The sequence below is a fragment of the Dromaius novaehollandiae genome, chromosome 20 (genome assembly GCF_036370855.1).
Source record: "Dromaius novaehollandiae isolate bDroNov1 chromosome 20, bDroNov1.hap1, whole genome shotgun sequence".
Classification (NCBI taxonomy): Eukaryota; Metazoa; Chordata; class Aves; order Casuariiformes; family Dromaiidae; genus Dromaius; species Dromaius novaehollandiae.
This window is the reverse complement of record NC_088117.1, coordinates 12,762,488-12,778,866: the sequence shown is the minus strand read 5'-3', so window position 1 is coordinate 12,778,866 and position 16,379 is coordinate 12,762,488. Positions and strand designations below refer to the sequence as shown.

General features: G+C 49.0%; 1 protein-coding gene across 5 annotated transcripts in view; it reads left to right on the top strand.

Annotated features, from left to right (window-relative positions):
• DENND1A (DENN domain containing 1A) overlaps positions 1-15,266 on the top strand; it is a 225,731-nt gene extending 210,465 nt beyond the window's left edge. For 3 of the 5 annotated variants that reach the window (XM_064523958.1, XM_026100869.2, XM_026100868.2), the window contains 2 exons: positions 10,402-10,657; positions 11,390-15,266. In XM_064523958.1, the coding sequence (XP_064380028.1) occupies positions 10,402-10,657; positions 11,390-12,718 (1,585 nt within the window). In that variant the 3' untranslated portion in view covers positions 12,719-15,266. Of the gene's footprint in view, positions 1-7,611; positions 7,741-10,401; positions 10,658-11,389 lie in introns of all 5 variants that reach the window. The other 2 variants (XM_064523957.1, XM_026100867.2) reach the window with 1 other exon arrangement.
• Positions 15,267-16,379: the final 1,113 nt, after the last annotated feature.

Below are 16,379 nucleotides of genomic sequence, written 5' to 3'. Positions count from 1 at the left end.
CACCGAAGAGTTTGTGGGGCCAGAGTTGCCCCGTATGGAGAGCGGTAGGGGTGTTTTACCTCTCTGCTGTGTGGCGAAAGGGGACCGTTTTCGGGCAGGTACCCCTAGGTCGGCATTTCTTGAAGCTGAGCAAGAGCAGCAGAAGAGGCCGGGCTGGTTCGGTGCTTTTTCTCTAGAAGGAGGAAACTTCAGGAGCCGCTGGAGTGAGATGTGAAGTGAGAGCTTTAATGGCGTGTGTTTTGTAGCTCCCACGGGTGTTAGTAAGACGGATGTGTGATTCTTAGAGTAGAGTGTCCACGTCCTCGGTGTCCCTGCCCGTAAGGTGCGTGCTGGCAAGGCCCTGGCCTGGCAGAGGAAGCGAGGTCTCCCTGAACCAGAAGCTGGGAAGTTTGCTCCGTTTTTCAAGGTGGAGCCGAGTTACCACATTGCTCCCCCAGTGCGTGCCTCGAATCGAGCGAGCTCGTCTGAGGGAAGCCAGCAGAAGCGCTCGCTGGGCAGCGTCTGGGGACCTCTACGTAGATGGTTGTCGTTGGCCCTATCAGCCAGCAACTTTTTCTTTTCCCAGGGTAATGACTCTAATAATCAAAGATAGCCACTTATCTGATCTAAGCTGCTCACCTGAAAATGCTAGTGACTGGGAATGCAAATTTTCGTATGCAGGATGCAGATCCCGCACATCTCTAGGATGAGGAACCCGGTAGCTGCAACTTGCTGCGTGGGGATTTGGGAGGGACGGTTTATATTTGTGTCTGCTGGTAGTATCGGGGTACCCTTCTTGCAGATTGGAGGAGATCCCATGAAATCTGCTGCTCAGCAGCAGGGCAGAGAGGGTGCTTTCCCTAAATTAAACTTGACCAAAGTATTGGGTTTGATTGCGCTGGCTCCAAAGCTAAGTATGAGACAGTTACTTTTCTCGGATGTTTATGTGTGGGATCTGTTTGTGAGGAGGAGCTTCTGTTCAATGAAAAGTGTCTTTCTATTGTCAACCCTCTTACTAGCTCGTTGGTCTCAGACGGTTGCGTGTAGGCTTCCGAGACGTTTCCCAGGATCTCTGACTCCTCAGCTCAAACCTCCGCTTGCATCCTGCTGCCAGCCGGAGGAGGCCGGGCCCCCGGGGTGGGGTGGCACCAGCCACTGCACAACCTGCCCCCGGGTAGTCGCTGCTCCCGCTGCAGCCTCTCCCCGTTCGTAGCCTTGCGTGGCATCTCCGAGAAGCAAACCCTCAAGCAGGCCTCCTTCCGCTTTTCACATCTGTTAAGGCAATTCTGATGGTATTGGGAAACTTGTGTCTTCAGCAACATGAGTTATTTTTTTTCTCTGTTTAAAAGAAGAACATTGTTCTCGTGGTATATGTGTTCATTTTCTAGTCAGTCTTCAATTAAAACGCAGGGGGACGGGAGCAGTTACTCCAAAGGACGCTCAAGATTGTTGCTAATGTAGGAGTCTGTTGTTAAACCAGAAGAGCTGATAGAAGAACAGTTCCCCCCGCCCCCAGTTACAGTGTCAGTCATTCCCCCTACAATAGAAAGGGGTTTTTTTTGCAATTTTATCAATAATTCAAAGCGTGAAAGGTTTACAAAGTATAAATATTCTTCAAAATTGTCATTAAGTCTAAAATGTATAATTTTAAAACTTTTTTTTAGCTATAAAATAACAGGAGGAATTTGTAGTTGAGAGCTCAGAAAATGTTGGATTACCACCTGGGGCAATCCTAAACACATGGGACATGCCTCTTTAAACACAAATTAGTTGTTCACAGAAATAAGAGGTTGCATTTTTTAACAGACAGGCAGTTCTTTGAGAGCTCTCTTTTACACCACAGCGCGATTTCCTATTAAATGCAGAATAGGCTTCCAGCGTGCTCTGGGTTCTGTGAGTACTGACTCGCTGCCTTCCAGGGCATGCAGAGTGGGTGGAAATTAAAATAGGAAATCAGAGGGTCAGGCTCGCAATTAACAGCATGTCAAAAGGCTCTTGGGCTGGCTAAACCAATGTCAGTGCTGCAGCAGTTCATTACGGCTTTCCAGAAATCGTGTAGGACTTGGTATCGAAGCTAATGGCTTTCCCATATATCATATGAATGAAAATAGGCTGCAGCGCAATAGTGGGCTCATTACGCTGAAGTTAGTACGAAATCAGCATGATGGCTGTGTTAAATGATAGAGGCTCATAAAGCACATTAAATTCCAGTTGTTGTAAGCAGGCGCTTCGAGCTCTGCCACCGAGGAGGTGTGCGCGGCGAAGGCTTTCCATGGCATCCCTGCAAGCAGGGATCTCTGCCGAGGAGAAGTGCTAAGCCAGCAAGTACCCGAGTGAGCAGGGATGGCTGAATCAAAGCGAAAATAATGCAGGTGATAGCAGACAGACTCGCTGCCCGTGCTTCAGTTCCCATGCCGTGGGAAGACGGGGGCAGGAGAAGCAAGATGGAAAGGTGAGGCCAAGGCAGTGTGTGCCCAGCAAGGCCAGAGCAAGCGAGACAGGAGCGTCCCGAGAGCCGTCGTGAGTTTTGTGCCTCGCCAGGCGAGAACAGCAGTAGCAATAGATAGATAAGCTTGAGGACAGGGCTGGAGCAAGAGCTGCCGCAGGAGCTTTTTCCATGCTAAGCTGTGTCACTGCTGTCCCCTCCGTGGGCCGTGGCCTGGGCAGGCAGCACAGTGCTGATGGGCCCCGCTCTGGGCCTGCCGTCCCGTTCCTGGGTCTCCCCTTTGCTTCCAATGGGATGGGTTCCCAGAAACTTTAATTCTGGGGCCTATTTCTGCCATCTGCTTTGGTGTGAACACACCGAATGTCTGCAGCTTCCTTCGTGAAGAGATGTGATAGCTGCAGGGGAAGCGCGGGGTAGGTGCTAGCGCTGCAAAACACCCAGAAAATGTGAAACAGCTTGGGACAGTCTCGCCTCTAGATCCACCGGAGCCGCAGAGGTTTCCTCCGCTTGTTCCCACTCAGAATTCCCCGTGAACATTTCCAGCTCTCTAGATAATTTTGAACAGTTTGGAAAACACTATAAAACAGTGAGTTATGTGCCTTCACTGGATGCACTGATCACACGCTGTTGTTTCTGTTCTCTGATGGGATGACTTGTGTTGCTTTCATTTAAAATGCAAGTTTTTTTGGTTTTCTTGAAATGTTCTGCTCCTGTGAGCATTCGCAGTATACAAAGTGACACTTTAAAAATCAAGTAAATGTTTTAATGTTTCCTTAGTTCACACTCAGGTGTGCCGAGTATTCATGATGTGCAGGAAGGAATTCCAGGGACGGATCCAGGCTCTGTTCCCCTTGAACAGGGCGCTAGGTAATCCCCTGGGTCCCGGGTCTCCTCTTCCGTATTGGCAAGGAAAAGCCCATGCATCCGAATGTCTCGTTCTCTTCATTTTACTGTCTTAAGAGGGACAAATGCCTTAGTTCCCTAGAGCTGTTGTATAGCTATTAAAAAAAAAAAAAGATAAATCCAAATAAACCCACATCTCAAAATCCTCCGTCAAATTGGGAAGCCCGTTCTAGGAGAATAATGGAAGCAAGTCCACCCTGCCTCTTTGTACCATAATCTCTGCAATCAGGAAAAAGCAAAGCAGTTAATAAAATACACAAATTCAAAATTATTACAGAATTCTCCTTATTAATGCTCAAATCCTACGCTCACATTTTCTGGATATCTATTTTTTTATCTCAAGTACATTTAGGTGTCAATTAAATTTGAAATATCTACATTTGTCAGCATTTCATTTTTGGCCAGCGTGATGTGCTGCTGATTTGTCCATGCATCCTGACACATGAAAAAAGCTCCCGAGATGCAGATCTTCCTCATTAAAAAAGAAACCGGCGCTATCATAATGGTACGCGGAGCCATGGAGCGCATCCCCGGCTTTATTGCGCCGTGTTTCTGACATGATATTTAAAAAGGAACAGCCACGGCTGTCAGTGCTGTCATATGCTAGTGCTAACCGAAGACATGTTAAACTAAACATTAGAAAGAGATCAGCAAGTCATCTGCATGGTAGCGCGGCGCGGAGATTAGGTAGGCAGGAGCTGGAGCAGTCATGGGGAGATGATGAGGGTTGCAGCGGTGACGGACACCTCCTTCCCGCCTGGCAGCCGGCGGCGGCGCGGAGCTGGGCTCGGAGCCGGGCTCGCCGCGACCTGCCTGCGCCAGGCAGCTCTGTGTGGGGGCGGCGGGGGGGCTGCGAGCTGGGTTAATGAGGGAGCCGCCGCGCGGGGGGAGCCTGCTGCCTCCAGCTAATGAAAAATTTAAACTTGGACGATTTGAGATTGCTCATCCCTTATCTTTGCCCAAAATCTTTTGCAGAGCAGCCGAGCAGCGCGAGTTAAGTGCTTGCTTTATTCCAACAAGGAAAATTGCACTTGTAGCAGCAAAAAAATGGTGCGTATAACTGCTGCTATAGATTTAATCTTATTTGCGCTCCTCTGCAATTGATGAGCTGTCAGAGAAGGTATTATCCCACTCCTTCCCGGTCGGCTCCTGGCTCAGGCAGCGTGCGGGCCCCGGCGGCAGGCAAAAGGCATCGGGGGCCATGCGGCCACTGCGCCCTGCGTCCGTCCGCGCAGGCCCCACGTGGCTGGCCCGTGTCAGCCGGGTGTCTGGAAATTCGGCGTCGCTCTCGATTTCTGGAAAACAGTTTTAGCTTTGCTGGAGGTGGGTCAAACGTTAATTTACTCCCCTACAAGAAAAAGACAATGTATGTGTACAAATTAGAAGAAACATTTTAAAAGTATCTCTGGTTTCTAGAATTACTTTAGGTTGAGCTCTTTGTTAATGTAAATGGAAATTTTTGGATAGTACAGTGACTTTCCTAAAAAGTTTGCTAAAAACGTATCATAGCAAATTCCCCGTAATGCAGCGGCAGCTCCTGCCGTTCCCCGGCTGCCTGCTGCAGCGTCGCAGGGGCTGCGCGACGGCTCTCGTTGCAGAGCCGCAGACCGCGACACAGCACCATCAGCTCTGCCCGCTGCCGCCCCCGCTTTAGATATTTCGTAATTAATTAGCTCTGACCTGACTGTGAATAAACATTCATTCACGCTGGCACCGCGTGGCCCTCGTGCGCTGTCGCTTGCGGTGTCGAGTCCCTTTGCTTTCCGTGTGCGCCGGGTGCCGTGGGATTTCGGCAGCCCCGCGCGGCTCCAGGCTGAGCCGCGGGCAGGCGCCGCGCAGGATGGGACCGCCTGGGCCCCCGCCGCGGCCCAGCCCCTGCCCTCCCTGGAACAGCAGAGCCGGCTCCGGGCCGCAGCGCCGCAAAGTCGGGCTTCGCCTCTCGGGTCTGCGTGTCGTTTTGTGCCGCGGACGGTGCCTGATCTGACTTGCAACAGCAGCTAGAGCAAACTCGGTGATAAAGGGCTGCTAACGCGGAGGGGCCGGGAGGCGAGCGCGGGCGGGTGGCTGCGATGGGTGGCTGCTCTCGTGGTCCTGCTGATGTCTCCTCCGTGGCCCCAGCGAGGGGGAAGGAAAGCCAGAGCTGCCGGCGCGGCTCTGCAGCGATGCCACCGGCCTTCGCCCGCCTGCTCCCAGTTTACGTTGCCATTGCAAAGAGTTTTGTTTCCTCTTAAATTCCCCCCACGCACGCTTAGATAGGCCGGAAAGCAACTGAAGGGGGAGAACAATCTAAGCAATAACTAAACATTAACATTTGAAAAAATTGAAAGGTTTTTTCATTGTCTTGTAAGTGGCTATCATCTTGGTGGCACTAAACAAGGTTGTGCTTGAATTTTAGCATATGGAAAGCACTGGGTTGTGGGGCAGAGTCCTCTGGTTAGCACTGATAAACCTTGTTGCTGTGGTTTTTTTGCTTTCGGTTATTTGGGAAGCATTTTTTTAATATTTCACATGCAAGAGTGTATTTTCTGTAAGCGCTTTTGCTGTCCAGTGCTTTGGCTTTGCAGGGGGGCAGGAGCAGTGGCCCTTGCTCTGTGTGTCACCGAGCGCTGGGATGTTTCAGCAGTGCCGGCGAGGCGCTGTGTCTCCGTGCGCTTTTCCCTCCCGGCTCCGGGGTATTTCCATCCCCGCTCGCGGACTCTTCCCGCTTTTGCTAGAGCTGGTAGCGCGTTTGGTGGTTTAGCGCAGTGGTAGACACTCTGCGCTTGCTCCAGGGGAAAGTCAATCTTAGAGGCTTCTGCTTTATGCAGAAAAGAGTAATTTATTGGTTTTCAGGTTAAAACAAAGTGAAGCAACTGGTAGTTGCAGTAAATAACAGAAAGATATTCATAAATTCAGCAAGCTTAAAATGTTTCTCTTTTATCCCCACCCAGCGTACATCTAACCAGACCCGTAGAGATGCACAGTCAGTTTTATGTTCAGTAAGAATTTAGCCAGTGTCTTCGTTAGGTGCGACAGCAAACCCCGGAGATCGGCCCTCCGCGTCCCTGTCTCAAGTAAAGATGATTAATACGGCCCTGTCCAAATTCTGGCAAAGTAAGGGGTTTTTGTTTCTGCTGTTTGTTTTGTTGTTTAATCAGGGCTAAAGTGTGTTTCCAGAGGCACTTTAGGTTTTAAGGAGGTTTCATCGGAACGGGTTTTGGCTCCAGGCTGCTGCTGGCGAATTCATAGATTGATCGTCAGCATCCTGTGATGTGGGAAATATTAACTCGAGTCCCTTTTCTGCCAGATTTTATTGTGAGACTTTGCAAGTAGTTAGCCACTGAGGAAAGAAACACATGTACCTCGCTCGGCACGTTACGTTTCACGTAAATCCTCGGACAGTTTTGTTTTTGTTCCATTGTGAAGCAAGTTTCAGATCTCGAGTCACTCCTCTTACGTATCAGGCTAATGTCAGCCCACGTCTCTGCAAACACAGAGAGGTAGATCTAATACTTGTTTTCTTGTAGCCAGAGCTCAGAGGATCTGAGGAAGAAAGATATATTTCTAAGGAATAAAAATAGATTTTATGCAGGGCATCCAAAGTAAAGAAAATCCATGGAAACTTTCCAGAGAAGTTTTAAGCAGCTCTCTTCCCTAGACAGACAATATAGTAGATGCCTGCGTAGAAGAGTGTGTATAATGCACTTATTATCCAGTATGTAGCTTAGACACACTGCTCTCAAAGATCACTCCAAAGCGAACATGTTCCATGGGAAAAAATAATGGGAAGCTTTTCCAGGGCACTGTATTAAATACGTGCAGCTGCCCAGCAGCACCGCATGCTGTTCGTTGTCCAGCTTTGGGGCATGCGGGAATTTTTGACACTTTGTGCATATTTGTCCTTGCTCTGTAACACCAGTGACTTAACACAGCCTCTGCCTTTGTGTCTCTTTATTTTGCTCTGATGACCGTACTCTGCCGTTTGCGCACTTCAGTCTGCAAAACTGGTGTCACCGGTTGTTTTCTGCAGTTGCACCTTTGATAGCAGAAAAGCCCGGTGAGCAATTTGAGGAGATGCCCAGCTCTCTAAAACCAGAGCGGGAGAACGTGGGTTTCCATGCCGGCGGCTTCTGCAGCGCGGCTGCGCTCGCAGGGCTCGGCACCTTTGCCAGCGGAGCTCCCGGCAGTGCCGGCGGCCGTGTTCGGCCACGGTGTCGAGCCTGCGCGTCTCCGGGTTTCTCTCTCCTCTGCAGCTTTGAATGTGACAACTTGATAACTTCCTTTTCTCTCCCTGTTTCCTTCAGCCTTGTAAAGCCCATGCGACACTATACAGTCTTCCTCTCTGAGGACTCTTCTGATGATGAATTTCAGCAGGAAGAGGATCCTGTCTATGGCTTCTCTGAAAACTTTTTCTTCTCTGCTCCTTTCGAATGGTCTATCCTATTTCCTTTCTTTGTGTTAATTCAATCTCTGAGCAGTGGGTTTTGCACTGGTCAGGGCTGCCTGCTTTTATACTTGCAGTTTTTAAAATGCTCCTGCAATCTTTGTGTAGCACTTGGTGGATGTTTAATATTTCTACCTGGATGTTTTGGTATTTAATGGCATGCAAAAGCATACTCCTGCATGAAGCAGCCTGCCGTAACGCACCGCTTGCTGGTTTGTGCTCGCCGGGAGCCCTGCGGGAGGTAACCCCCATCGCCCTCGCCCCAGCGTGCTGCTTTCCCCGCTCGCGCTCCCGTCCGAACCCACTGCCGTCTGCCCTGCCTCCCTGCCTGCGCTTTGGGACTGTCCCGGGAGCCTGCTCGTGCCGCCGTCAGCTTCTCCCGCGTCCGCTCGCTTGGTCCAGCCTCTCTCCTGCCACGGGCCAGGTGCTCAGTGGCTCACAGGGGAGTCAACCTGCAGATGTGCTCTGACCAAGAACGATGCAAGAAATAACAAGCAGTTTGTTGGGTTCACTCACCGCTTTATTTATGTGCAACTTCAATTTTTAAATTGTTGCAAACTGGTAAATGCCAAAAGCTGCGTAGCGCTGCCTCGCCTGGCTGTCGCACGCGGTGCCGAGCAGCTCGGCCGTGCCGCGGCTCCCGCTTCGGGGCCGGAGCGTGGTCGAACGCTGGCTGCCGGGTGCCGAAATCCCTCCGGGGAGCAGCGTGGGGACAGGGCGCTCGGCCCGGCGGTGGCCTGGCTCCTCTTCCTCGGAGCCAAAGCGGGTCTGACGCTGCAACCCGGCTCGCGTGGAGGGAAGCGCCGGCCCTGCCTGCGCTAACGCCTGCGCCGCTGTTCGGACACACCGCGCCGGGGGGGCAGCTCGTGGCCCGGCCTCCCCTGGTGCCGGCCAGGGGATCGGCCCGAGGGCTCCCGGGGCAGGAGGGGCGATGCCCTGCACAGAGTTGCACTCGCTCCCTTGACGAACGCGCTAACGGCTCGGCCGGCGCGAGGGAGGAAGAGGCGCCCGAGTCCCGCGAGCTGCTGCCGGCGGGCTGCGTCCCGGTTGCAGGTAGGGCGATGTCGATGCCCAGGCAGGTGCGAGCGGTTTTGGAGTCAAGCCTGACGGGTGCAGCTGTGTCGGACTAAGCTGGGGAAAGAGGCTGCCGGTTTGATGCTGGAGCGTATGATTTCTACAGTTTGTTGGAGTTGTTCTGACCCAGCGGCCTCCCGCTGCCCCACTGCCGGCCGCCCTGCCTGGGCGCTGAGCCCTGCCGCGGCTGCGACTAGGGTGTGACGCTGTGCGCAGGGCTGCGCGGCCTGTGCTCCAGACCTCCCCGTCGTTGCAGGTTAGTGATGCGAATATCCCTCCCAGACCTGAGCCTGTTTGCAGACCGGGTCTGTACGGCCGAGACCCCCGGGCTGGAAGCAGCGTCCGTGGCGCAGCCAGCGCGCCGAGGGCTCGGGGCAGCGCGGGGCCCGAAGGCGGCTGGGCGGAGGAGCCAGACGCTGTAGGTTTAGTATCGGAAAAAAGTTCCCACGCTCTTGTGTTTGGGATGGGAAAAGCCACTAAAATATTTTGTTTGCGAAAGATTCCTCAGGGCTTTTTTTGCAGTTTGATCTGATTCTTGGCAGATGAGTACGTGCTGTGTGTGAGATCAGAGAGAGAAGCAAGGTGTGTAAAATCACCCCCTGTCCAGGGACCTGTACCCTCGGCTGTCCCTCCTGTACCTGCATTAGTGCCGCCCTGTCGCCAGCTGAATGCTGCTAGTTATGTCGTGACAATTGAGGCAAGATGGACCCTATAAATTTGCATTATATACATGTATTATAATAAAATATGGAAAGAAGAGGATTCTTCCATGTTATCTTTGTTTTGGGGGTCTCACAAATATTTTCTTTTAATTGAAAACCTTGTTTAAATGCCATGGTAAAAATGCCTGCCAGTCAAGTGCCAATCACGGCATGAATATGTGGCACTTCTCGCTGTTAATTGGAGGCGTATTATGCTGCTCTCCTCTGTGCATGCAACCCTATGCAAATCCACTGGTGCTCAGGTTTTGTTGAGGTACGTGCGAGAAGAGCATCTTGCTAACTAGGTCTTGGCTGTAAATGTAAAGTAGGTGTCTCCATAATGGATTGTGTTGTTTCTTGATAAGATGACACCAGTGTAATTGTTGGAACCCTGCACAGTGTTCCCAATTATTGCAGGAAAACGCTCTGAATTATGCTCTGTGCTGAGTTAGCTCGAAGCAAGCTGATGCGAGTGTGTGCAAAACCCAGGGCGCTTGCAGGGCGCTTAGTAAAAGCCATCGACACAGGGGGGTGCAGGGCCGGGCTGCCGAATGGGGAGCTGGTGCCGGTACGCGTGCCCCTGCAGCGCTGCTCGTCCGCCCGCCCGCGGCTGCGGAGCCGCAGCTCTCCTCTCAGCACGTCCCGCTGGCGTTCTTTCCCTTTCTGCAAAATCCTCCCGTGCCAAGTCATCTTTGCATGTCCTTCTGCCCTTGGTCGCTTTGCTTGCATGCCGGCTGTTCACAAGGCACTGTGAGCTGTGTTCTGCCACCCAAAAGATTTCTGTAAAAGCCATCAAGCTCCTTAATAGATATTGCTTTAAAAAAGACTGGAAAGACTCACATATACAACATGATTTTTGCTTTCCTGTCTCCTAGGCCGCAGCCATATCGGGCCCTGAAAGAATCTGATAGTGCTGACGGGGAAGAGGCTGCCAGTCCGGAGAAGGGCAGAGGCGCTCGGCCGCCGAGCCCGCGCCTCACGGGCAAGGCCGCTGAAGTCAACCTCCTGGAAGACATTTTCCCAAACTTGGAAGTGGAAACGCAGCCGCAGCCTCTCAGCCAAGCTAAAAGCCTGGAAGACCTGCGGACTCCCAAAGAAGAGGGAGATCAGCGATGCACATTTGAATACCAGGTTTGGAGAGGGTTTCATGTGCTCTGGAAGCATTTGCACAGAACTGGGCTGTCTGTCATCCTTTATTCTTTGAGAAACATTTTTGTATTATTGGGTAGTTGCATCCATTTTCCAGTGCTTTGTTCATGTGTTTAGGGTTTTTTTTCCCCCTCAGGACTCCTCCAAATTGCGTATGTCTGTTTAAATGACCTTCTTGTCTTTTTTTTGTCTTTAAATCACCTCTGGCCATTTTGGGCTAGGTATCTGGGGACAATCAATGTTATAAAAGACAAGTTTTCTTTAAGAAGAACTTTGCTGAATATGCAGAGCTTAAAAAGTGCTGATCTAAAGCAGTCTCTGATATCTTCATGTGTCATGGAAGAAAAGGATGTCATTTCAACCTTATAGTAGTATTTAACGTGTTATATCCAGATAATTTATTGGGCAGCTTTTTTCCATGCAGTAAATACAGCTTCCGAACTTATGTACCTTAGATATAGAGCTGAGCTCCTAACCTGGCTGCAACAGGTGCCAGAGGATGTCACAGCTGAGCAACTCATTAGAGGCAGAGCTGGAAGTACAGCTCCAGCCTTTCTGTCCGCACTTCCAGGTGGCACCTGTGTCTCTCACCTCCCAGGGCCACAGCCTGTGGACACCTCCTCCTCCACTCGTAGCTCAGTAGCCCGTCTTCACTTTATGATCAGTGTTGTGAAGAGATCAGCAGATGTGAACACGTTTTATGCTTTCTTGCAGAGAATGGATCTTGGTGTGCCTGAGAGGAACCGGATCGTGCCAACCATGAAGCTCTCTCACCCCTACAACAAGCTGTGGAGCATGGGTCATGACGATATGGCGATTCCTACCAAGTATTCCCAAAGCTCGCCCAAAAGGCCCTTGACTGCGCTTGGTAACATGCCGCCAATCACAAGGAGACCCCGTAGCAAAGACAGCGTGCTGGCTCCTGCAGAAAAGGATGAATCAAGCCCTGCCCCTCAAGGGAACATCACTATTCCTAGGCCACAAGGAAGAAAGACTCCTGAACTGGGGATAGTCCCACCACCACCAGCACCCCGAGCTTCCAAGCACCAGACTCCAGCTGGGTCAACAGAAATTCTCACCACCCATGCTGCAGGACGTAGCCCTTTGGTTTCGGATCTTATCCCAGAGCCCTTTGGACTTGGTAGTGTGTCCCGAGACCCTGAAATCCAGCAGTCCGTAAGTTATTCCTCTCATCCCTCCCAGCTTTTGTCCAGTGCTGCCAGCACTGCTGAGATGCTCCAGCCTGTCAAGGTGAAGACAGATAACGCAGGCAATGAAAGCGACTACCTTCTTAGCCTGCTGGATCCATTAAAAACAGCCAGCTGGCAAAGCACTAGCCCGCAGCAAGGCCCCCACAACCTGCAAAGCGCGGCCACTCCACCTGCTGCACCTTTGCCAGGCAGCTTTGCCTCAGTGGCAAGTGACTTTGTGCCTCCTCCAGCTGCACCATTTGTCCAGCCGCTCGGCTATCCTTCCCCAGCACCACCTTTTCTACAGCCGTCTCCTAACCCATTCACACAAACAGTGCCAGGAGCCCTCTCCGTGTCTCTAGTTAGACCCCCAAGGGGCTCTTTCACCCCCTCCCTAGGTCATGCGTATAGCTCTAGCTTCATAGCACCTAATTCTGGTTTCTACCAACCACAAAGACCTCAGCCAAACATTTCAACGCTGTCCATGCCCAACTTGTTTAGCCAGGCTCCGGCCGTGCCACCAGCTAGCTCCTTATTGCTGCAGAGCCACAGCCTTTCTCCAACCAGCTCTCTCCAGCCAGCATGTTTAAGTGGTCCTTCTAAAACCAGAACATTGCAGGTGGGACAGTCCAGTTCAAAGGTAGATACCAAGCAAGCACTAGCTCTCCTGTCTAATGAACCTCCTTTGATCCCTTCCAGGCCAGCTAAGGGCTTAGAGTCAGTGTTAATACCCTCAAAATCTGAGGAGACAAAAGATCCATTTGAAGAATTGTTAAAAAAGACAAAGCAAGAGGTATCATCCACACCAGGTAAGGTTGAACAGCTCAGAAAGCGATGGGAAACCTTTGAGTAAGACTCCCGATGGCCTTTTGATGTGCCTTTGGGATTGACAGGGGCTTTGTTTTATTTTGTGTTTTGCGCCAGCATAAAACTCAGTATGTCTTTTATGGAAGGCTTAGCCAGGTGGCTGCAGGACCATTGCCGTGCTGCGATTCACAGCGCTTTTTGTGCAGAGTTCGTTGCTGGGAGTCCCTGCACTGTCCTGGTCCCTGCAGCTGTCTTCTCACTCCTCACTCTCCACCGCTGAAGCCCTCCCAGGACTCCTGCACTGACCAAAGCATGAAGGTGGTTGGGGTTTGGTTTGGTTTTCCACACACAGCTTTTCAGACAATACTACTGATGCTGAAGTGGCTCCTTCCCTTGTATTTTCAGTCCGTAGCACAGCCGGGAGCACAGCACGGCACATCGTACCAGTGTTTCCTTCCTGCCTGTGTGAGCGGCGGTCAGTTCAGTCACTCCTGCCCTAGACGTATAGCCTAGAGTGTTTTGCTTTCACATGTCGAGTGCAGCAAACAGATCCAGTCTTGTGGGCTGTGCTGAATTAATCCACGAGGCTTAAATTGAGTTTGTCCTGTCTTGAAATATAGGTGTTCATTTGGGTTATGCAACTGTATGAGCTTTTGTAGTAGATTTTTAATTTCCCTCCCCCGATACGCCCCGAGAGGCTGCAGGGACCTCTCTGCTGCAGAGTTGTCATAGTTCCTCGTTGCAACAAAAACCATAGCACAGAGCAGAGCAGCCTGCTGCTGCTCAGGGTTTGGTCCTGGGTCTCTGTTGGGAAACTGGAAACACCAGCAATTGCTTTTTATTTTTTGCCTTTGGGGGGGGGGGGGGGGAAGGGGGGTTAAAGACATCAGAAAATAGAATCCATAAAGTGTATCCTAGTCCTTATGTAAGTGTATGTTAAAATTATATATAAATGTTATAGCTGACAGTACATGAACAGGATGTAACTTATCATCTTATTTGACTATTAAAAACAAAAAAAGAGAGAGAAAAATTGGGGTATAAAAGTTCCCAGCTCATGGGTTAAGTGCCAGTACGCTGAGCACAGGTCGACGAAGGCTGCAGCGTGGGGTCTGTGCGGAGGGAAAGGAGACTCCCACGTGCTGCCGTGTTGGCCCGTGCCTGTGTGGCAGCCGCCCGTCCCTCCTGCACATCAGCGGGGCCCGTTGCTCCCCTGCAGCAGCCGGGCTTTCCTGCGGGGCTGCAAGGTCCCCCCAGCCCCTCTGGAAAACCACAAGCTTTATCCCGCTTTTGATGAGGACTTTTTTGCTGGTGCAACAAGCCTTTAACTGGACCGTGGACTGGACTGTGGGGTCAGGAAGTGCAAAAAGCAGTGAAAAGGTTAAAGGGTACGTTCATGCTGATTTTCTAAGACGCTTATCTGTGGCAATAGTATTCCTAAGTAGTTTCATCTTAATCTTAGCATCTCTTTTAAAACCTGCTGTCTTTACAGTGATCATTTTTGTGTTACTTAAGTGATGCTTTTTTTTGTTTTGTTTTGTATTTGGCACAATCTGATTTAAAACATGTTACTCTAGAAGAGGTAATCACATCACCATCAAGCCTTTGATAAAGTAAAAGAAATCATTTTGGACACATGGGAAATTCTTGTAAAGCTTTATCTGAATTATTTCCAATGTATCTATTTTATTCATATAACCTTGGAGATTTTCTTACTCTAATATATGAAAATGGCTGTCTATGCGTTTGAGTCTGTGCAATACAAAAGAAAAATACTCTAATATCTGAAAGGCCAACAGTTTGGGAAAGACCTTAGTATTGTATTAGTATAGCTATATTTCTGTAAGTACTGTTGCTCTTACAAGCCATTCAGTTGGATTTGTATTTTCTCTTTGTGTTGGAAGACAGATGGTTTTGGTATTGCATAGTAAAGTCTAATACAATAGCACCACTTTATTTTATACTGTTCAGAATGTAACATTATGTAGAAATTATAAAGTTGGTCTGGAATTTCAGTTCTCCTTTGCTATGAGCCAGATCATAAAACTTTCTCAATTATGGTGGATCTGTATAAGCACCAGAAGGTTCTGCGTATGACTTATCATCTGAATTTCGCATACCTTTTTTTAAATTTAAAGTTGTACACTGACTATATACTGAGTAGTCCTATTACACATGCTTAATTAAATAGGAAAATGTTCAGGTACATCTGTATCATTGCAGCTCATTTTCCATCTCTGTTTCTTGTTTTACTCTGCCCACACTGTATAGCGTAATGCCAAAACAGAGTACTTCATGTAGGTGGGATTTTTTTTTTAGACAAAAAAAAGCACTCTGGGTGCTTTTGGTTGGTTTGTTTTTCTTATGTCAGGTGTGAGGCACTGAAAAGTATTAACACTTACTCTAAATGGCATCAATTGCCCGTCACTTTATTTTAAAGGTGGGAAGTTGGGCACCCCGGGAGAGGCAGCAGTACGCGGCTGCACGCTGCTGCCGTTCCTGTCTTTCTTTCCTGACTTGGTGGATTGAGTTTGCAGGCAGGAGACTGGTTTGCGCGTGTCTCATAATAAAGGAATCAAACCATCCCCAGGGCAGTATTTAGTTACTTGTCTTATTTAAACTCAGGACTTCTTGATATGGTTCATTCTTAATAGTGTCAGACATAAGCCAGGTGTACTTGCCTGGAAGAGCAGTTCTGATGTGAGATGTTTCTTTTTGTGACTTAAAAGTATTTTTGAGCTTTGTACTAAAGGCATATGAGAAATGTTCCTCTTACTTTTTTTGTGTGATATTTTTCATCAGTGACTTTACTTCAACTTTATACACTTTCCTATACTCACTGTACTTGTTTGCTTGTTTTGCCATGCTTTAATTACTGACAGGTTTTTGGTTTTTTTTTTTTCCTCAAATAGAAATGGCTTTTACTAAAAAAAAAAAAAAAAAAAAAAAAAAAAAAAAAAAAAAAGTTTCTGACCCAGAGTTTAAGAATTGTTGTACAGATAGTAAAATCATTTTTTCTGTCTTGCTCACTTCTTTGAAATGTTTTGGGCACTGGAAATTGGAAGCTGTCAGTCAGACTTACTTACATTTTTTTTTTAATCTGTCATGGATAAAACTATACATGAATTATAATTTTTATTACTTTTTTATTACTTTAATCTGTAGAGGAAAAGTGAACTCTTTCTGTGGGTTATAGCTGCTTTCCAGTCTGCTGCGTGCATGCTATACCAGCTCGCTTTAGCTAGGGCTCTGCTCTCCTCACACCAGACCAGTAGCTTTACTTCACTTTAAACTGGTTTCAAACCACCTTCCTTTATTTTACAGATTGGCTGTTCACGCAGCCTGAGTGCTGCCCTTCCAGATCATTACTGCTGATATTTTTCAGTGGAGCCTAATTTTTTGCTTGCAAAAGACACATGAGACGTTTGTTGCTGAGTACCTTTGTCTCAGTGCCTTATGTAAAAGCATTAATTGTCAGAAGTCTGTGATTTCTCTATACATACTAGGGCTTTTTTTTTTTTCCTAGCATGCAATGAATGGTCAGAGCTGCTTTGAGTTCTTTGCTTCCTTTTTTTGTGTGTGTTTAAAAAGAATATATATATATATATATATCAAGCAGGAGACTGACATCTGCCAAGTTTTCTTTCTCATTAGAAGGTGGTTACAGTCTGTCAGTAACAAATGACTGTGATATTTTAGGGGAAATC